Source organism: Rhinopithecus roxellana, chromosome 11 (genome assembly GCF_007565055.1).
Source record: "Rhinopithecus roxellana isolate Shanxi Qingling chromosome 11, ASM756505v1, whole genome shotgun sequence".
NCBI classification, from domain to species: Eukaryota; Metazoa; Chordata; class Mammalia; order Primates; family Cercopithecidae; genus Rhinopithecus; species Rhinopithecus roxellana.
In genome coordinates, this window is record NC_044559.1 from 40917339 (window position 1) to 40939032 (window position 21694).

At 40.6% G+C, this 21694-nt stretch overlaps 2 protein-coding genes across 5 annotated transcripts in view; one reads left to right on the plus strand and one right to left on the minus strand.

Moving 5' to 3' along the window:
* Positions 1 to 12828, plus strand: part of INPP5F (inositol polyphosphate-5-phosphatase F) — a 104404-nt gene extending 91576 nt beyond the window's left edge. For 2 of the 3 annotated variants that reach the window (XM_010375982.2, XM_030940795.1), the window contains 5 exons: positions 4489 to 4560; positions 6028 to 6101; positions 6667 to 6795; positions 7176 to 7263; positions 10330 to 12828. In XM_010375982.2, the coding sequence (XP_010374284.1) occupies positions 4489 to 4560; positions 6028 to 6101; positions 6667 to 6795; positions 7176 to 7263; positions 10330 to 11479 (1513 nt within the window). In that variant the 3' untranslated portion in view covers positions 11480 to 12828. Of the gene's footprint in view, positions 1 to 1238; positions 3151 to 4488; positions 4561 to 6027; positions 6102 to 6666; positions 6796 to 7175; positions 7264 to 10329 lie in introns of those variants that run through there. The other variant, XM_030940797.1, reaches the window with a different exon arrangement.
* Positions 12829 to 13472: 644 nt separating this feature from the next.
* Positions 13473 to 21694, minus strand: part of MCMBP (minichromosome maintenance complex binding protein) — a 46388-nt gene continuing 38166 nt past the window's right edge. For both annotated transcript variants that reach the window (XM_010375986.2, XM_010375985.2), the window contains exons 13-16: positions 20882 to 21015; positions 19233 to 19397; positions 15689 to 15777; positions 13473 to 15278 (exon numbers count right to left, since the gene is read on the minus strand). In XM_010375986.2, coding sequence (XP_010374288.1) covers positions 15152 to 15278; positions 15689 to 15777; positions 19233 to 19397; positions 20882 to 21015 — 515 coding nt within the window. In that variant the 3' untranslated portion in view covers positions 13473 to 15151. The remainder of the gene's footprint in view (positions 15279 to 15688; positions 15778 to 19232; positions 19398 to 20881; positions 21016 to 21694) is intronic.

Here is a 21694-nt window from a genome sequence, read left to right on the forward strand (position 1 = left end):
CGTTTCCATCTTGATTAGAGAATTCTTTAGCAACTCCTCTTCATACAGGCACGTCTTTGTCTTGTGGGTGTGATTCTTTCTAATACTGCTGATATTTCTTTGAATTTGCCATCGATATTTTTCTTCCACTTACTGCAAGGCTTAAAGATTTTCCTAATGGTGCTGTTTCCCTTTCTCTTGATAAGAGATTTGGAAACCTGCTCTTGGGCCGAGTTTGCTATAGAACCTCTGTACAATCCATCAGCTCGGCTGGAGGTGTTGACCCAGAACAGAGGCTCCTGCTGGAGGACAGGAGGTGGCTGGAAGTGGCAGTGGGGGTGCAAGTCTCTGGAGAGCCAGCCAGTGGAAGGCTCAGCTGTCAGACTTAGGGATTTGCTCTTAACTGCCTGCCTGCCTCAACCATCCACTCGTGAAATACGTGTGTGTGTGTTCAAACAGTTTTATTGAGACATATAATTCATATACTATATAATTCACCTATTTAAAACATGTAATTCAATGGTTTGTAGTATATTCAGAGTTGTGCAGCCATCACCATGGTCAATTTTAGGACATTTTCATCACCACAAAAAGAAGCCCCATACCCTTTAGCTGTCACTTCCCTATGCTCCACACTCCCATCCCTAAGCAACTACTAATCTAATTCTGTCTCTGGATTTGCATATTCTAGACATTTCATTCAAGTGGAATAATATAATTATGTGACCTTTTGTGACTGGCTGCTTTCACTTAGCATAATGTTTTCCAGGTTAATCCATGTTGTGGTATGTGTCAGAGCTTCATTCCTTTTTGTAGCTGAATAGTATTTCATTCTAGACCACATTTTGTTCATTCTTCCGTTGATGGGCATTTGGGTTATTTCCACATTTTGACCATTGTAAATAGTGCTGCTATGAACATTTGCATACAGGTTTTCGTTTGAACACCTGTCTCTATTAAATAGCTCTTTTGGGTGGAAATGGCCAGATTATCCAATAATCCTGTTTAACTTTTGAGAAACTGCCAAACCATTTTCTACAGTGGCCATGCCATTTTACATTTCCACCAGCAGTGTATTTCAGTACATTCCAGTTTGGAGGGTTCCAGTATCTCCAGTCTTTGCCAATACTTATTCACTTATTTTCTTTTTTTGCTAATTGTAGTCATCCTACTTAGTGTGAAGTGGTATCTCATTGTGGTTTTGATTTGCATTTCCCTAATGACAAATGATGTTAAGGATTTTTTTTTGTACTGTTGGCTATTTCTGTGTCTTACTTGGAAAAACATGTATTCAAACCCTTTGCCCATTTTTTAATTCGATTGTTGATTTGTAAATAAAGTTTTTTTGGGAACAGGGCTGGGATTAGGGTCGGGTGAGTGAGGTACGATTATGCAACTACAGGGGTGTATTCTATCTTTACTTAAATGTTTGATGCTTTGTCCATCATATATTTTTGCATTTTGATTTTTAAAAATATTGCACTAATTGTCTGGTTGACAAAATTAATGACACCCTTTAAAATTTGTACCAGAGACCAGTACCTCCTCACTCACCTCACTGCAGTCCCAGCTGTGTTTAAATATCTGGTGGAAAAACAGGCAAGCAGTTTGGAAATGCGCGGTCCCAGCAGGGAAGTAGGCCTGGCTGCGGGGTCCCGGCCTAGGGCATTGGGCGCTGGATACAGAGAACTGGGAACCGGGAACTGTCCAGCACGCCCGTGCCTGTCCTGGCCCTTTTCCCTTGCAAGGCTGAGCGCAGCTCTGTCTGGGCCACCCTAGACGCACTCCGGCGTGGCCAGGGCAGACCTCTCTGCCTTTCTTGTCCTTTCCCGCCCGTTATCGCAGGAAACCCCCGACTCTATCGACAGCGGGAAAGAGGCTCTGAGACTGGAGAGGCAACTGCGGACCTGCAGGGCCCGCGTCACCTCTCTGCGAAGCCAAAAGTGGTGTTCCCAACTTGCTTCGACTCGCTTCCGTGCGCTCAGGCCGACTGCCCGGTCCATCCGTGGCAGTGGAGTGGCCAGGCACACGGCAGCCACTGTCCCTTAGACATGCGATGGCCTAGGGGCCAGGCGCTCGGCGCGGTATCCTGGCCCGGCCCGCCAGCGTCCCTCTCCAGCCGCAGGCACTGACCCTGACGAAGGCGAAGGCGAAGGCAAAGGCGCCGCAAACTCTCGCGGGAGTGGCCCCCCTGGCGCCCCTCCCCCGCCGGGCCGGGGTCCGTGCCCTCCTTGGAAGGCGTAGGATGCGGAGGATGGAGCGCGCATGCGCACTGGCCGCCATCCGAGGCCGGAAGTGAGCGTCCGGAAGCTAGATGTGTCCCCTGGGCGTGACTTGGCACTGCCGCGTCGCAGTTGCCGCATTCGCTGCAGGCGCGAGGTTGGGTGCAGGCGGCTGTTTGAGCCTCGAGGCATCGACGGACAGACGGACGGACTGACTGACGATGCCGCGCTCTCACAGGCCTCCACCTACCGCGCAGCGGGCTGCCACTGCCGCGGCAGCCGAGCCCAAGTCTGAGGGCGTTGTGGCTATGACTTTCAAGATTTTTCTCCTTTTTGCAGGACTTATGGTCAAAGTTCCTGTGGGGTTATATTTTTCCTGCAAATTACTTCTTTTCCAAACTCTGATGTTGATGTCCCCGGAAGACAGCGGCTTTTACGCGACCATTGTCGCAGTGGTCGGGCTTCATGTGGTGCTGGCAATTTTCGTCTTCATAGTGTGGAAGGAGGGCTTGCCCCAGTGGCGGGAAAACAAAAACGAGTAGAGCAGCTTCTTCAGAGCTGCAAACGTGGGGGGTGGGGAAATACCTAAAGGGTTTTTCGTCTTGTTTCTTGTTCGTATTGAACGTGCTTTTATTTTTATTTTTATTTTTTTTAAGGGGAAGGGTGGGTGGGGAGGGAATTAAATATTTACTGCAGCTAAGACTTCAGTAAAATTGGGGGTGGGGGGAGGGTTGACATTTTCCGACTGCCTGTTACGTGCCAAGTGCTTTTTGTTAAGGACATAATGTTTTTGACTGGGGATCATGTTTGGCTGATGTAAATATTAATGCCAAAATAGGAAGTCAGGGTGAAAGTAACACTGTAATTAGTAGTAGAATTTATTTCGTATTAAAATGTGTCGTGACGTAATTTTTATGGCTTGGCTCAAGCAACAATTTTCAGAGTGCACGTAAGTATCAATGCATAAAACTTAACTACGTTTTACAGTGTTATTTGCTATTATTCTCCATGAGGCTGCTTGGATCGTTGTCCTTTTCCCATTGATTAATTGGTTAATGCTCAGATTTTGGCTCCTAGAATTGATCTGTGTTTCCGGTCCTGGCATCTCATTATGTCATTTGTTGTATTTTTCGATACTGTACGTGCAAATTGAGGTGAATTTGTTATTTTAGATTAAGACTGTCAGACTCAAGCTACAACAAGGTGTCTCTGATGTAAAAAACTGCAGTTTAAGATTACGGTAAATCCTTCCCTGCAGTACCTGTTAAACAGTGATCTCATTCTTACGCAGATTTAGACCATGGTTTAAGTTTCACCTACAAACATTTTTTTCCACTATTATTTTCTGCTTGTATTTAGTAGCATTTTGATAAGGTCTAGGGAATAGGTATGAAATCCCAAGGGAGAAATGTCGTCTTTCTTACAGTGGAATTTGGAGACCAGTATAAGAATGCAGAAACATCTCTACCTTTTGCTGGAAAGTCTATTATTGTTAGATTAATATTAGACTAAAAGTTTCATTTTAATTCAGATTCTGCCTGTGTTGTTAATTATTTGTAGATTTTATACTTTAAGAATTTTCTTACTGGTAATTTTATAAGGATGTACATTTTACTGTAGTTTTGGTTTCATGGTTCATCAACACTTACTACCTGGATTCTGATTCTTATTTTCATAATTGATTTTAGAGTGGGTATAAACATAGCAAAATAGACTTAGAATAAGGGTGTTTGTTTATTGAACACCAAATAAATTAATCTATAATGACAAACATGCAAAAGTAGCTTGGACTTGTTCCGTTTTTGCACATAAGTACTGTATTCATGTAAAAGTCTTTCAAAAGATGTATTCCACATGAATGTAAAGATATCCTGAAGGTACAGTGTGTTATTTTGAAGATTAGATAATGTGAGATAATTTAGATTTCTCCCTTCTCACTCTCACGTTTTTCTTTTTTCTTCCCTTACCTATTTCTCTGTCATCCTCCAATCCCACCACTCCCCAACCTCAAATTATCCCATTTCCTGAGGGACTCTTTCCTCCTTTGGCTGCCTTTCTCTACTCTCCATCCCTCACTTCCCAGATCTGCGTTTTCTTGTTTTTTAAAGACTGTCCAAATGGATAGATTGTATTACATCTAATTGCAGTATAATTCATTGATTCTCTTCTTTTTTTCCCCTCCCCCTGGCCAATTTTTTTGTCCTAAGTATCTCTGCTTTAGAAATATGCTTGGCAAAAACTGCAGATGAAAATGAAAATATTAAACTCCTGTGTCATATTTGTTTAGCCTCATTGATGCTACTCACAGAGATGTGGATGTGCTGTTACTGCTTTCTAACTCTGCCTACTACGTGGCCTAGTAAGTTGCTTATTGATTTAAAGCTTTTGATTTTGTGTTTTAAATTTGAGTAAATTTTCTTTTTAGAAATCGTAACAAAAAAATGAGAATATGGTTTTGTTATATATTTTATGAAACTTCATTGAACCTCTTTACCTTATATAACTGTTACATCATTCTAACTCCCTTTTATCTTCATTGGTTTGAAAGCATGATTTTACAGTTAAATTAATATGTTTATGGTGTATTCTTTTGGCATTTGGTATTGTTTCCTATATATCTCCCAGATTTTGATGTATTCCATACATTTTTATCACTAATGACCACATATCATTGTTTATATTACTATAGTAAAGTTTTTCCTCACTGTTAGGTATTAAATTACTTCCAGTTTTTTGTTGCTACGAATAATGCAGTTGTCTTTATGCAATAATGTGTCTGTGTGTGCGTGTGTGTGCATGCATCTGCGCACTTCTTTGGTTACAAGGGTATGATGAATTACGACTTCTGTGGTTTGTTGTCAGATTGATCTCCAGAAAGACCCTGAATGAATAAGCACTTGTTTCCCCACACCTTACCAGTGTTGTTCTAATTTATATTTACTAAGTAAATATTCACTTTAGTTTTGGCTTTGTGTAAACTGTTATTTTTTAGTCATTTGCCCAGATGCCTGTTGGCATATATCATATGGATTTTTCATTCTTGATTTTGGATATCATATTTAACAGTTGTATTGTTCCCAAATACATAGTCTGTTTTTTTTTCTCTCTCTCTGCCTCCGTCCTTCCCTCCCTCCCTCCGTCTCTGTGTGTGTGTGTGTGTGTGTGTGTGTGTGTGTGTGTGTGTGTGCGTGCGTGCACGCGGGTGCATTTGCCTTGTAGGTGAGGTTTTAGGTTTGTTTTCATTTTATATGAGTTTTTATAAAACTTATTTTAACCTTGTAGTTGCTTTTTTTTTTTTTTTGAGACAGAGTTTCGCTCTTTTTGCCCAGGCTAGAGTACAATGGCATGATCTCGGCTCACTGCAACCTCCGCCTCCCGGGTTCAAGTGATTCTCCTGCCTCAACCTCCTGAGTAGCTGGGATTACAGGCATGCGCCACCATGCCCAGCTAATTTTGTGTTTTTAGGAAAGACGGGGTTTCTCCATGTTGCTCAGGCTGGTCTCGAACTCCTGACCTCGTGATCCACCCGCCTCGGCCTCCCAAAGTGCTGGGATTACAGGTGTGAGCCACCGCGCCTGGCCCTAGTTGCTTTTTTTAACTGTTAGATCTGTGAACTTATTTTCCCTTAGCTGTTGAACTATATATGTTATTCTTGTTTCATTTTTAAAATAGTCCTTATGTTTAACATTTTACCCCAGAATGTATGTGCTGTGGAAGATTTTGTTAACTGTATGTATGTAACAGTTTGCAGCTACTGTGCCTGCCCTAACAAGCCAAATATGCTTTAGATTTAAATCCTCTTTTAACTTCATTTCCCTTTATCTAGTTATGATGATGAAGTTGATAAAGTAAACCAGTATCAACGACTAAGTCTAGAAGACCTGGAAAAAATCGAAATAGGTAAGTTTTAACTTACTAATCAAGTCATAAAAAGCAAATGCTGTTGTTTCCAAGAGGGGGTCAAATTATTTAAGCAAGTACCTGGTTTAAGTTTCACCTACAAATGCTTTTTTTCACTATTATTTTCCATTTGTTGTTAGTAGCATTTTGATAAGGTCTAGGAATAGGTATGAAATCCTAAGGCAGAAATGTTGGCTCTTCTTACAGTGGAATTTGGAGACCAGTATAACATGTGTTAGAAACCACAAAGGGATATTCCAAGCTGTCTACTTCTTAGAACTTTCTTTCTATTCGTTATGGGTTGGTGATGGATATAGTCTTATCATAATAACCGTATTCCTTTTATTATTTACCTTGTGAAGATTACCCTAGGGATCAAGAAAGCTTAAATGATTGAGATTGAAAGAGTTTTTCTAGCTTTATCAAAGCAAATGGTCACCAGAAGTTTGTATTTTGTGTGCTGTCATTTGTATTACAAAGAAAAATGTGTTGGGTTTTTTGAAGATAATAGAAGAAAATGTTATGTGAAAGAGTTAACTTTATACATATCCATTTGGGTTTTTAGGCCCTGAACCCACTCTTTTTGGTAAGCCAAAGTTCTCCTGCATGCGACTGCACTACAGATACAAAGAAGCGAGTGGCTATTTCCACACACTCAGAGCTGTAATGCGTAATCCTGAAGAGGATGGAAAAGGTAAAAAGAGGAGGAGATGAAAGTATTCAGTGAAAACTTTCTATTTATTCTTAAAAGCCCAAAAGGAATTGGGGACATTTCATATCATAACCAACTGAATGAGAGAGGGTCCTGGGAATAGCTGTGCTACCTGAGTTAGAACAAACTTTTAATTCCTCGATTTCATTCTTTTGTTTTTGTTCTTTTCTCTTAAAATTTTAGAACATCGTGAATCAGTGGGGAGAGTAGTGAACAGGTAGCAGTTTTCTATAAATTGAAGCCAATAAATTTGTATTTAATTATACAACCACAAATTTCATTCAGTGGTATATGGGTTAGAACTGCTATTTTCTTTAATATGTTCATGGAGAAATCGGCAAGCAGTTATATTTGGGTTGCAGATACCCTTCAGTGCATTGCAGAGATGCTGCAGATCACCAAGCAAGCCATGGGATCGGATGTCCCCATAATTGAGAAGAAACTTGAGAGGTGAGCATACTGCTTCTCTCAAGAATAAAGGCATTCTTATCCAAAGTCTTATTTCTTTAAAATTCTTTGCAGGGGGAAAGGGGAGGAGATCACATTATGGTAAGGTGTTGGTATTTAGAGAGGTAAGGATCAAATTTCTGCGGATCAAAATACTTTTTAACATTCTTCACGTATACAATTTTCAGGTAAGTTTTAGACTTACAGAAGAGCTGCACAGGTAATTTAGAGGGTTTCCATATACCCTTCCTTCGGTTTCCCTTCATGTTACCCATTTATAACCATAGATCATTCATCCAAACTTCAGAAAGTAACCTTGGCACAGTAAGATGAATCAAAGTACAGATTTCGCTCGGTGTTCACTAGCGTCCTTTTCTGTTCCAGGATCCAGTTGGGATTCCACACCGCATTTAGTTGTCTCTATAGTTTAATGTTACTTCCTCAGTCTTGTCTTTTCTCTCATAATTTTGACATTTTTTAAGAGTACTGGTCAGCTGTTTTGTAGAACATCCCTTAATCTAGGTTTGTCCAGTGTTTTTTCCCGATGAAGCTGAGGTTACGCATTGTCGGGAAGGACACCGCAGAAGCGATGTGCACTTCTCAGAGCCTCATGCTGTGGGGAGGGAGGGCATGACAGCCTGTGTAGTAGTGTTGAGAATAAGCTTGGTTACTTGGCTGGGGTAGCATCTGCCAGGATTCTGCCTGCAAACTTTGTGTCTTCCTCTTTATAATTGCTAAATATTTAGGGGAAAATACTTTGAGACTATGTAAATATTGTTTCTGTGTAAACTTAAGTCTATTCATTTTCATAACCATCGTGGATCTTGTCTATGGTATTTATTCCTGTCATGATCTGTGGTCATTTTTCTAATTCTCATTCCTTCTACACTTGTTAATTGGAATTCTTCTGGAAAGCCACTGCACCCAGCCCCTTGTACACATTTTTAACCTATACAGGTTAATAATCTTTCATTGCTAAAGATTGTATTTTATGCATTTTCCATATTACTGTAGAATTCATAACTACCATTTAAATAGATGCCTTCTGTGATCTGTTTGGAAATGTATTGTGTGGGTTCAGAACGTGGACTCTGTGACTCCTGGTTCTATCAATTACTCTTTAACCTTGGAAAACATACGCCTTTACTTCAGTTTTGTTGTCTGTAAGATGAGAGAAAATCCATGTCAGTGCATTGCATGAACTGAATGATAACGCACTTAGACCTGGCACACAGCTATTAAACCCAGTTGCCAAGAATTTTGGTTGCTAGCATTTTTTCCTTTTATAAAAAAGTCATGACAGATATCTTTGTCATGTATTACTTTCTCATGTTTAGGATAATTTCTTGAGAATATCATCCCCAGGTTGTGAATCTGGATTAAAAGACGTGAATATTTCACTTGTCCGTAACAGTGCCAAAGTGATTGTCAGACTCCTTTAACCCTGCACCCACCTCCTTAAAGGTTATTGCTTATCCTCAGTTTCAGGAAAAACTCTGAAGACCCAGAGTTTCATTTTCTTCTTCTTCTTCTTTTTTTTTTTTTTGAGATGGAGTCTTGCTGTCATCCAGGCTGGAGTGCAGTGGCACAATCTCGACTCACTGCAAGCTCCACCTCCCGGGTTCCCGCTATTCTCCTGCCTCAGCCTCCCGAGTAGCTGGGACTACAGGCGCCCACCTGCACACCCGCTAATTTTTTTGTATTTTTAGTAGAGACGAGGTTTCACCGTGTTAGCCAGGATGGTCTCGATCTCCTGACCTCGTGATCCGCCCGCCTTGGTCTCCCAAAGTGCTGGGATTACAGGCGTGAGCCACTGCCCGGCCCACCCAGAGTTTCATTTTCTTGAGTGATACGGCATTTAAAATATGCTTAGGATATCCCTCTAGGTGTGTTTAAAAGTTTTGATAGAGTAACACTATCTCCACAAGTACTTAGGTAGGTGGTATTTTGCCAAGAGAATGGGTCTGAGAGCAAGCCCCTGCAAGGATTTTGCTGTCCTTGACACAACTCATGTGGCCACAAGCGATACATTTTTAACTCCTAAGTAAACTGATGAGAGGAAACATTGAAATGTTTTCTAAGTACTTTGTAAAGAAAATAGTATGTTTTAAACATTAGGCTTTTGAATTTGGAAAAAGAATGCCTATCAACAGATTATTTCACATTTAAAAAGTGTGGCTTTTCTTTCTAATGAGCATCTGTCAGGTTTTGTGGTCTACATTCTACTAGTGAAGAGAGCCATTTGGCCAGAAGAGAATTGTTCAGACTTTTGCTAAAGAATTACTTTAACCCAGAAATTTTCTGTAGTATGCTCATGATCAGTGACCTTGCATGACCCAACAGGACAAATGCACAGACTGAGACATTTGTGGCAAATAGCATCAACTTTTCTCTTATTTATAGCTGTCAGGAGGGATACCAAAGGAGAGAAGACACCAAGAGTAGTTGTGTTCAATGTCCCAAATCTTTTTTTAAATAAATTCAGGTAACCCACAGGACATATAAGAAAATGGAAGTCTTACCCCTCTCTCCCTGCACTACCTGAATTGAGCCACGCTGGGATGTGTCTAGATAACCTGAGTTCAGGTGTTGCAGATTCCCATTTATAGTCAGATGGTGGCGGTGCCAGACCCGCACCGCCCACAGTGGTAGCCACTCACCACATGTGGTTGTGAAGCCTTTTAGAATGCAGCTAGGCTGAATTCAGGTGTGCTGTAATTATAGAACACTACACATTGCCTATATTAAATTAGTTCAAAAAGGAGTATTAATCTTTTAATATTTTTATGTTGAAATATTTTGTATATATTGGGTTAAATATTAAAATTAATTTCATTGCTGCTTTTTAATGGGGCTGCTAGAAAAACTGCAATTATGTATTTCACGTATTTCTATTGGATAGCACTATTTTAACGTCAACTCTGAGGGGTTAGCTATCAATTAGCAATGCAGTGTTCTCAAGAAGTTGGGACCAATTTGAATAAGTAAGTGTTTTCACTTATATTAATAACTGGAACTGGTATATTGGATTCCATGGGGGATTAACTTCTTTTCTCTTCTAATTTGCAGGAAGAGCAGTAAACCTCACGAAGACATCATTGGTATCAGATCTCAAAACCAAGGTTCTTTGGCCCAGGGAAAGAATTTTTTAATGAGCAAATTTTCATCTCTAAATCAAAAAGTGAAGCAGACCAAATCCAATGTAAATATTGGCAACCTCCGAAAGCTAGGAAACTTTACCAAACCTGAAATGAAAGTTAACTTTCTAAAACCAAACTTAAAAGTAAATCTTTGGAAATCAGACAGTAGTCTTGAAACTATGGAAAACACAGGAGTGATGGATAAAGTTCAGGCAGAGTCTGATGGGGACATGTCTTCAGATAATGACTCATATCACTCTGATGAATTCCTTACAAATTCTAAGTCTGATGAAGACAGGCAGCTAGCTAACTCATTAGAGAGTGTAGGGCCAGTAGATTATGTTCTTCCTAGCTGTGGTATTATTGCTTCAGCGCCTCGATTGGGTAGTCGGTCCCAGTCTCTTAGCAGCACAGATAGTAGCATTCATGCTCCTTCAGAGATTACTGTTGCTCATGGGAGTGGGCTTGGAAAAGGCCAGCAGTCTCCTCTGAAGAAAAGCCCTTCTGCTGGCAACATACACATATTGACTGGCTTTGCCAAGCCTATGGATATTTACTGCCACAGATTTGTGCAAGATGCACAAAACAAAGTGACCCACCTAGCAGAGCCCAAGTCTGTGTCTCAGCAGGCTAGTCAGGAAAGAAATCAAATGACCAGTGAAGTTTCAAACGAAGAACCCCAATCAGAATCAACAGAACAGACACCTTCTCGGCCATCTCAATTAGATGTCTCTCTCTCTGCAACAGGCCCACAGTTTTTGTCAGTTGAGCCAGTGCGTTCAGTTGCATCTCAAAAAACCCCCAGCTCCGCTTCCAGCATGCTTGAACTCGAGACAGGGCTTCACGTAACTCCTTCTCCTTCAGAGAGCAGTAGCAGCAGAGCAGTCTCTCCCTTTGCCAAGATTCGAAGTTCCATGGTCCAGGTTGCTAGTATTACCCAAGCTGGATTAACCCACGGGATAAACTTTGCAGTGGCCAAAGTTCAGAAGAGTCCTGCAGAACCCGAAGTCAATCAAGTCCAGCAAAATGAACTTAAAAATATGTTTATACAGTGCCAGACACGGATAATTCAGATTTAGCTTTTAGCCATAAGAATCCTTCCATGGCTTTTATTTAAAAATAGGAAGTTTTTATCTCTTGGGGTATTTTAATTGTACTGTCTGAATCCAGGGATCACAAATTCTGTTCATTGGAAAGGGTTTTAAAAGGAGTCTGAACCTGAGTAGATTTCCAAATTTTAGAGCCAGGACTACAGAAGCGCATCATTCTAGAATGTGTAGACCTGAGTAGCTTATACACTACAGAGCACTTTGCTTATTTGAAAGTAATTCAGCAACAGGTCACTCTGGGATAAACTGAACCTTTTTTTTGGAGTGGGGTGGGTAGACTACATTAAGTAGACACGAGGTCTGGACATGCAGATGCTTAGGGGATTAGCGTTTTTCATAATTTGTTCTGTTTGTCAGTTCGTTCCTGTGTGTTACCTCTACAAATTACACATTTAGTTTTTAGTGACTAACATGTTACCGAAGCATTTGAATATAAAGCTATTTTAGTTTTGATGGCTTAACTATTCCCTGAGGGGTTGAGGGTTATTGACACTAAAGAAATGAATTCTCATTTGATCCTAATTTTCCCCATATTCTACTTGAACACATTGAAAACACTCTGCTGCCTATACAATGTAAACCTAGGAATATTCAGACTTGTCACACAGTAAACCTGACACATCAGAGGTGAATACCAGCACCTATTAAATTTCATTTTGCTGTTTTCAGGAACGTAAGAACACACATATATTGGCTACTGGAAATCCTAGAAGTCAGGTTTTAATTTATTCCAGGAGGGGCATCCTCGACATCTTATGTAGACGATCAACAACAAAATTTAGTCTGGGCCAGGTGCAGTGGCTCACACCTATAATCCCAACACTGGGAGGCCAGGAGTTTGAGACCAGCCTGGGAAACATATGTCTCTACAAGAAAATACAAAAATTAGCTGGGCTTAGTGGTGCATGCCTGTGTTTCTAGCTATGCAGGAAGATTGCTTGAGCCCATGAGGTTGAGGCTGCAGTGAGCTGTGATTGTGCCACTGACCTCCAGCTTGGGGGAGAGAGCAAGACTGTCTCAAAAAAATTTAGTCTGAAGCACAACCGTGCTGAATCTGTCTGACTATAACTCTGACCACACAGAACCAGGGTTTGCCCCTGTAATCCCCACGGTAAGAAAGTTGTACGGCATATTCCAACAAGCATTGGTTCGTCTGGTATCTTTAGAGCTTTACTCTGTTGATGTGATTCTCGGCTGAACGTTATGTCTGTTGTAACTTTGATAAGCATTCCACTTTTGTTATTTATTAGTGGTATCTTTTTTTTTACGTGTTAAATCTTGTGATTGTTAAAATAAAGTACCATTGTAATTTAAAGTGACAAATGTGTATGAGAATTCCTTGCGTAACAGATTAAAGAATTTGTAAACGGGGCAAATTTGCTATAACTGAACACTTGGTCTAGCTGTTGCCAGTATTTTACTCCTTTGAAGTATACTCATGATTTAAAAAGTAAAATGGATCAGAAACTATACTTTAAATCCAAACATTCAAAACTGAATGCTTTCTTCTACCAACTTTTCTTCCGGGTACTGAAAATATTAAGGGTTCCCAACATGGGAGAAAATACAACCCAACATTAGGTAATAAAATACATGTTTAAACTCCACAGAAACAGTTTTGAAAGAGATTTTTGAAAAGTTATTTTAAGAAGGCAAAGTTCCACGCAGGGTTACACAGGAGTCTACTCAGTTTCCTGGCCATACAGGGTTAACGCTGCGCCTTACATTAGAGCAACAAACTTGACTGTCCATGTGTATATAGGTGAGGGACAAAGGATTTCTGCAGCCAAGCGCTGCACTCCATTCCGCTGCCTGGGTGGGCCTTGAGCAGGAAGGTCCCTCTTGCACCACCTTTTCCACTTCAGTTCACCTCTCTCATGTCTTCCACCAGGAGGACATGGCCTTTTCCCACACAGATCACATGGGATGGTGAATCTTATCATTCATGAAAAACAGCCCAAGGTACTGGTAATTTGGGAAGTTTTATTTATTGGAAAGATTCTTTCAAGGGAACTTTTCTGCAAGACCAAGCAATGTATGTATTTTTCTTTGGTAAATTACAGTTTACATTGGCACAAAAAACACATGGTGACTAATCTACTTTGCTGTAGGACAGTTAAAGAAAATGTATTTTATCCTCACAAATCCAGGTTAAGCCTTCATTTTATTTCTAAAAGTTTAAGGAAGGTCTAGTCTACCAGTTATAAAAATGAAAACCAGTTAAACTCTAATATAAACATTATTTACATTAGTTTATAAAAATAGATTTGCGTTTAGGAAAAGTTGAACAACTAGTAATTTTTACTTCAGTTATTAGGTACAATGAATTCTGTGATTTTTCAAGGCTGACCCTGTTTCCTTGGTTAACAATGTCAATTTAGGCCTTATAGGAAAAAATGTAAGCGATCCTTTATCTGTCTCCAACTAGGAAAGTTACTTCATACCATTGCCAGCTTAAAAAATAACGTCCTAACCTTTCTGAAGATTCTGGTTGCCATAACCATGCTACTATAGTCTGTTAGTTTGCTCTATTGAAACTAATTGGTCTGGAGAAAACCTACCTGCAGCTGTATGAGGCTGTTACTGGAGTAGCAGATGTTAGCTGATCTAACATACTTGGAACCAACGGATGAACCTACATAAAATGCCAAAAATCCAATAGAATCAAAGCAACTACATGACATTAAGAAAATAAAAACTTTCTAAAGGAGGTATTGGTTTTTAAGCTTACTGTTTTGTTTTCATATTTGGACACAGCTTTGTAGCACAGAATTCCCTTATGCATGGTTCTCAAATGCACCGGGATAGGAGAAGATAGACAATGTAGTGTCTCAGTTTCTTTTGCCCCCAAAAGCTACATTCATTCCATTTAAAGGACTCTTTATTCAGAGATTGTCCTTGTATGAAAAAAATGGTGATAACACTGATTTATTCAAATTACTTGGCAAGGTAGATTGGCAACCTTATAGTCCCCCAGATTTTTGGAAGTATTACTACTGGTCCATAAAATACAGAAGTCTGGGAACCCCTGCCATGTACAAGTCTAGTTTTGCAGGCTGTTGACAAATGTTAAGTGGGAAAAAGTTTCTGTGGCCAAACATCTGGGAAATGACAGTACAGAATTTTACGTAGTCATGTGAATCAATGGCAAATACACCTCAGTTCCCCAAAGATGGACTACTGGGTGCACCCCAACCCAACCCAACCCAACCCACTGTGAACTGGAAAACCAGAGAACTGGAAAACTTAAGGAATCCGAAGCATGATACCTCTGACTTTGAAATTGCAACAACTTTCTTCATTTCAGCATTTCAACAGTCTGGCCTATGACTCAGCTGAAGCTAAGGAAAAGGTATAATCAGCAACATTATCAATATTAAACTTTTAATATCAAATACTTTTTTTTACATCATTACTAATTTATATAATTATAAAACAAACTTCAAAAGCTCCATGAAATCAGTAAGGTAAAAGTCCTTACTGAATATCATATAAACATCAGATGTTACCAGGCTTGATTTCAGGAAATGTCATTGGTTTGTGATAGAAATTACCTATAAAACAATGTGGTATAAATGAACATCTGAATTTTACAATCATGTGGCTACAATTTGCCCATTACTCTTCATAGGCATCAGATCTTTAAAGTTCATTTCCATTCACACATTTCTGCTGCTGAAGCCTCGTTCTTCTTAAAGACTCTAGCTGCTTTGCTCTCAGCCATCGTTCTCTTGACAGCGTTGTCTGACCAGCACTGAGAGACAGACACCTGGTTGGAAACACGGAAACAAATTTAAGTCTAGAGCTGGGAAAGTAAGTTTTAAATTTTTTTAAGACCTAGGAATACTTGGTGAAAACACAGACCATGTTAGGAGACAAGACCGTCTGGCAGTTACACACACGTCAATAGCCAAGTCAGGCTTCTACAAAGAAAGTGTTGAAGAGTCAGAATTGGAGGGTGGCTCACTCTTTGAAGCTTAGAGAACAAGCAGCACGCCTGTTCCACTGAAGAGATCACCAGCCAAACTCGATTCCCCCTCAATGAGCCCTTTCATAAGAGCGTTTTTAAAAGGCAAAGTTCATTTCCGTTTTTAGAAGTCTGCCTCAGTTATTGCTGAATAACTCAGAAGACTTACATACACAAGCTTACTGAAAAAACGATGCACATGCGCCACTTACCGAGCCACCACGAGCAGCTGGTGAAGATCATCAGCAGTGATGCTCTGAGGGTCATTCTTCCGCATTTCCACAAAGTCATCTTCAACTGCCTTTATCAAAAGAGTAAAGGTAAATGATGTGCATTTTTGTAAGGAAGAGAAAATGAACGTGGTTCCTTGACTGATATAATAAGGTGGATGTCAGCCTCTTAGACAAAGGAGGCAATATAGGTGAAAGTACCAAAGCATATACATAAATGCTGCTGCTGATGAAGAAAACAAAATAATGAAACTCAGATTCATTTAAGGTCAAGCAAACATATAAATCGCAACTGGCATAGGAAACAATGCTTTTCAACAAAGGAGGAGTGATGTTAGTGAAAATGGCAGAGAAGGGACTGCAGAAAACTCTCTACTGTTAACACTGATCAAAATCAGCTTTTTAAAAACTGAAGTCAAACCACACTTGCAGCAATCCAGAGAGCATTTATGCCAGAAAACCAGGTGATTACTGGTAAGAATGTTGAGCCTCGCGGCGTTTTAACGTGTCCTACTCCTATATTCCAACCCCTTCCCCTCCAGGCGGTAATTAATAGCTTCTTCGAAAACCAACAGCCTGGCAGCCACCGGAGAGAGAACAGGGCTAGGGCTCCTTCAAAGTGCCATTCCTGGAGAACTGTCATCTGACCACCTGTCCGGTGGCTCCCTGGAAGGACCCATTTGCAAGGTTGTCTTTATTTAATGTGAGTGGAAGCCTGTCTACTATGAACTACCTCTTTCCCCAGGGCATTTATCAAAAACAATCAGAAGAAATTATCAATCAATCACCTTAGCTACCTGAGACACTGGGTAACAGTTGTGGCAAACAACAGACTAACCCAAACCCTTAAAACAGAAAAGCTAGCTGAGAAATGAGATGTCCACAGAGGGCTCTGAAAACCTCACGTCTATAACTCCTAGGAACTCGGAAGGCTGCAGACATGCTCAGAGACCTTAAACTCCCACCTCTGGATAACCTGGAGGCTCTGTGCAAGCAGGAAATGAAGGCTAAGGCAGGCTTGTAAATTTTATGTCTAAGTGTTGAAGGGTTGCCCCAATTTTTATTTTTATTTATGATTATTATTCACCCTTAGACTGAGAGACTGACTACTTCCTGGCATTTAAGGAAATTTCTTTCCAATCATTAACCACAAAACTAACAGAGCAGAGACTTCAGTGCCCACATGTGACAAAGATACAGACTCTATAGATTAGTCAAAAAAGTTACTAAACAACCTACCAACAGTAGCAAATAGCAACAACAATAAACCCTAGGGAGGTTTAATTTCCAGAGTCTAACTTCCCAGGCAGAGTTGTCATAATATATAATTTAAAATGTCTGGTTGTGGCTAGGTGTGGTGGCTCACGCCTGTAATCCCAACACACTGGGAGGCCAAGGTGGGAGGACTACTTGAAGCCAGGAGTTGATCAGCCTGGGTAATAAAGCAATACCTCATCACCACAAAGAAAAGAAAACACAAAAAACTTTGGGCATGGTGGCGCACACTTATGATCCCAGCTACTGAGGCAAGAGGATCACTTGAGCCCAGGAGTTTACGGCTGCAGTGAGCTGTGGTTGTGCTACTTACTATTCCAGCCTGGGTGACAGAGTGAGACCCCACTGACCAAATAAAATGTCTGGTTTTCAACAAAAAAGTACAAAGAAACCAGAAGGTATGGCTCACACTTTGGGGATAAGGGAGTCAGTAGAAACTGTCCCAGAGGAAACTCAAACATTAGACAAAAAGACTCTAAATTGGCTATTTTAAACATTCAAAGAACTAAAGGAAACCACATAAAAAGAACTTCAGGAAAATATGAGAATCACCAAATAGTATCAATAAAAAGAGAAATAATTTTTTAGAAGGAAGTAAAATTTCTGGAGTTGAAAATATAGTAAAAATTCTCTATAGAGGTACTCAGATTTGATCAGGCAGAAGAAAATCACTAAACTTGAAGATAAGTTCACTGAGATTAGTCTAAGAACAAAAAAAGAATGAGGAAAAATGAACAGAGGCTTGAAGACCTGTGGGATACCATTAAATGCACCATCAGATACATAGTGGGGGTGTCCAGAAGGAGAGGAGAGAGAAATGATGCAGAAAGAAACATAGCCAAAACCTTCCCAAATTTGTTGAAAACTTCCCCAAAATGTGAATTATTCTGCACCTCCAAGAAGCACAACAAACTCCATGTAGGATAAACTCAGAGATCTACACACAGACACATCATAGTCAAAACTGTCAAAAGCCAGAGAATCTTGAAAGCAGTGACAGAAAAATGACTCAGTGTGTACAAAGGATCCTCATCAGAAACTAGCTGGATTCTCAGTAGAAACCAGAGGCCAGAAAGTGGTGGGAGGACATATTCGAAATGATGAGACAGACTATAAACCAAGAATTCTACATCCAGCAAAACTAGCCTTAAGGATTAAGACATTCCCAGATAAAAACTTAAAAGAGGGCTGGGCGTGGTCACTCACACCTCTAATCCCAGAATTTTGGGAGGCCAAGGAGAGAGGATCACTTGAACCCAGGAGTCCGAGACTAGCCTGGGCAACACAAGGAGACCCCTATCTCCACACACACACACAAACACACACAAATCAAAGAATCAGCTGAACCCAGGAGTCTGAGACTAGCCTGGGCAACACAAGGAGACCCCTATCTCCACACACACACACATATATCAAAGAATTAGCTGGGCACAGTGGCACATGCCTGTGGTCCCAACTACTCGGGAGGCTGAAGTGGGAGGATCGCTTGAGCCTGGGGCGGGGTTGAGGCTGCAGTGAGCCACGATCACAACACTGCACTCTAGCCTGGGTGACAGAGCGAGACCCTGTCTCAAAAAAAAAAAAAAAAAAAAAAAAAAGGAATTTGCACAAGTAGACCTGCCATGCAAGAAACACTAAAGGCAGTTCTTCGAGCTGAAATGAAAAGATACTAGGCAGTAACATGAACCCACATGAGGAAATAAAGGTTGCTGGTAAAAGTGACTGCATAGGCAAATAGAAAAAACAGTACAGAAGTCTTTTCTGTTTCTAACTTTTTTCTCTAAAATTGGACAACTGCAAAAGCAGTAATTCTAAAGGTGTTGATGTACATACAATGTATAGAGAGGTAACTATATGATAGCAGCACAAGGGAGAGGAGAAGGAACGGAATTATAAAGGGGCAAAGTCTTTGTATATTATAATTAAACTGGCATTAGCCACACAAAATTTTTTTAATTAAAAATAAACAAACTGGCATTAATCCTTAATAGATGATTATACTAACATGTTAAGTTTATCCCCCCAGGGCAGCCACTAAGAAAGTAACTTCAAGAAACTTCAAGGGATTAAAATGGGACACTGGAAAATATCTATTTCAAACAAAAAGACAATAATGGAGTAACAGAGGAATAAAAAAAGACATGACAGAAAACAAATAGCAAAATCACCTCATCAGTAATTATGGCAAATGTAAATTGGCTGCATACTGCAATTCAACACAGGAAAATCCTTTATTTTAACCTAGACATACCTTAGTTATTTCATCAGATATGCTATATTCCAAGAATCTCAAAAGGGTTAGATAAATGCGGAATTTGTTCAGCACGGAAGGCAGCACCGCTGAGAGAAGGCTGTTCATGTACTCTTCCATGTTTGGTGGAATTAGCTGGGGCTGTAAATGAATCTGGCAGTCTGCCTGAAAAGAGAAGAAGTACACTGTATTTTCTGAGTTCCTAAATTAAATCTACATTTTTAAAGAAAGATGCATCATCTCTGTCAGCCCCTATAGGAATTAGAAAATACCATTTATTATTTAGGGGGAGGGAATAATTTTGTGTGTGTGTGTGTGTGTGTATGTGTGCAAGACAGGGTTTTGCTCAGTCGCCCAGGCTGGAGTGCAGTGGTGTGATCAGAGCTCACTGCAACCTGCCTCCCAGGCTCAAGCGATCCTCCCACCTCAGCCTGCTTAGTAGTGGCACCACAGGTGCACGCCACCGCGCCTGGCTAATTTTTGAAATTTTGTAGAGACAAGTTTTGTCACATCGTCCAGGCTGGCCTCAAAGTCCTGGGCTCACGCAATCCACCTGCCTTGGCCTCCCAAAGTGTTAGGATTATAGGTGTGAGCCATTGCACCCAGCGAGAATCTATTTTTAGTATTACTTTACATGCTTTATAACTACCTCAGAAATAATTATGAAAGTTAGCTTTTTCTTGGTTACTTATGTTTCCTCAATGGTATCAGTAAGCACACAAAAATGTAGCCAACCTCTAAAAAGCAGCTAATTAAAAAGGTCTATCACACTTGCACACAGAGAACATATCCTTGAGCCATTTCATTCTTAGTCAAAGACTGTTTCTCATCAATCACAGGTGAATACTATTATAGAGAGACTATAAACCATTTGACAACCGGGAGCATTTCCCATCATCCTCAGAATTAAAAGCGCTCTTTACCAGCCACTCTGAGGACATACCAGAGCATTTCATTGTAAAGCATGAAAATAACTACCAAGTGACCAAGGACATTTTCAAAGGAACTCTAAAATATTTTTGGCCGGGCGCGGTAGCTCAAGCCTGTAATCCCAGCACTTTGGGAGGCCGAGGCGGGTGGATCACGAGGTCAGGAGATCGAGACCCTCCTGGCTAACACGGTGAAACCCCGTCTCTACTAAAAATACAAAAAACTAGCCGGGGGCGGTGGCGGGCGCCTATAGTCCCAGCTACTCGGAGGCTGAGGCGGGAGAATGGCGGAAACCCGGGAGGCGGAGCTTGCAGTGAGCCGAGATCGCGCCACTGCACTCCAGCCTGGGCGACACAGCGAGACTCCGTCTCAAAAAATATATATATATATATATTTTTCACATAAGATTAGCAGAAAACAATGGGTCAAAGGCAGCAAGAACAGAAGTCTGGAGGTTAAAATCAGGCAATCTTGCTATGCTTCGATGTGGGTGTTTCTGCTGCCAACAGCCTTGTTGGTCTCGTGACTTGCTGATATCTGAGCTTGGTAGATGTAAGGTTTTCATCCATGGCAGTGCAAAATACTCAGTTCCCTTAATGATCAGCAGTCACAGTTTTTACAACAAATGTAATTTACTAATAAGCAGTACCAAGAAACAGCAAAAATGTAGGTATCTTTCCCATGTCAACCTCCCTCCATTTAAAAATGACTCATCGTACCGGGAGGAGTGACCTCCCCTCCGAAGTAATGAGAACGTTGATATTGCAGGGGAATTCCATCTGATGGTAGCTGAAGTCATAATCCACCTTCTGCCACGTTATGAGGTTGCTCAGGGCAGTCACATTATGAACACCTATGAAGGCAGGAAAACACTTTCGGTCATTTGACTTTAATCATCTCAACAAATCAGTTTTGCTGACACCAATGATAAGCCATGAAGTTTCTACCGCTTTTAATAAAGGGTATGAGGCGCTGTCCAATTTACTAAGCTAAACATCATGAAGTGTGTAGGCTTACAACACTCTTGGTCAAGGTAGAACTTTCTGGGGCCAGGGGATCCCCCCACAAATCTAATACCTAGCATCTGGTATGCACCTAGACATAAAGTAGTTCCCAAGCAAGTACGGTTATTTCTAAATGGTGTATTTACAGGGCTAAAATAAGGAAACACTAAAACTACTTTCATACATAGATCAGCCTAGTGAATTTTACAGATTCTATATTCCCCTTTGCCTTAAATGTGCCCAGTCTACCTCATTTTTTCTTCTACCTTTACCTCTTGAGCTGATCACCAGCAGTGTATTCTTAACTGTCTTCATTTAAGCACTGGTAAACAATCTGCTTTCTTGTGATTTTATAATATATTCCATAACTGAGGTTAGTGCAAACCATTTGATCTATTATTTTTCAGACATTCTCTGAAAAACGTTTAAAAACTTTACAATGGGAGGTTAAAAAATAATTAGCCAGGCATGGTGGCAGGCGCCTGTAGTCCCAGCTACTTGGGAGGCTGAGGCAGGAGAATGGCGTGA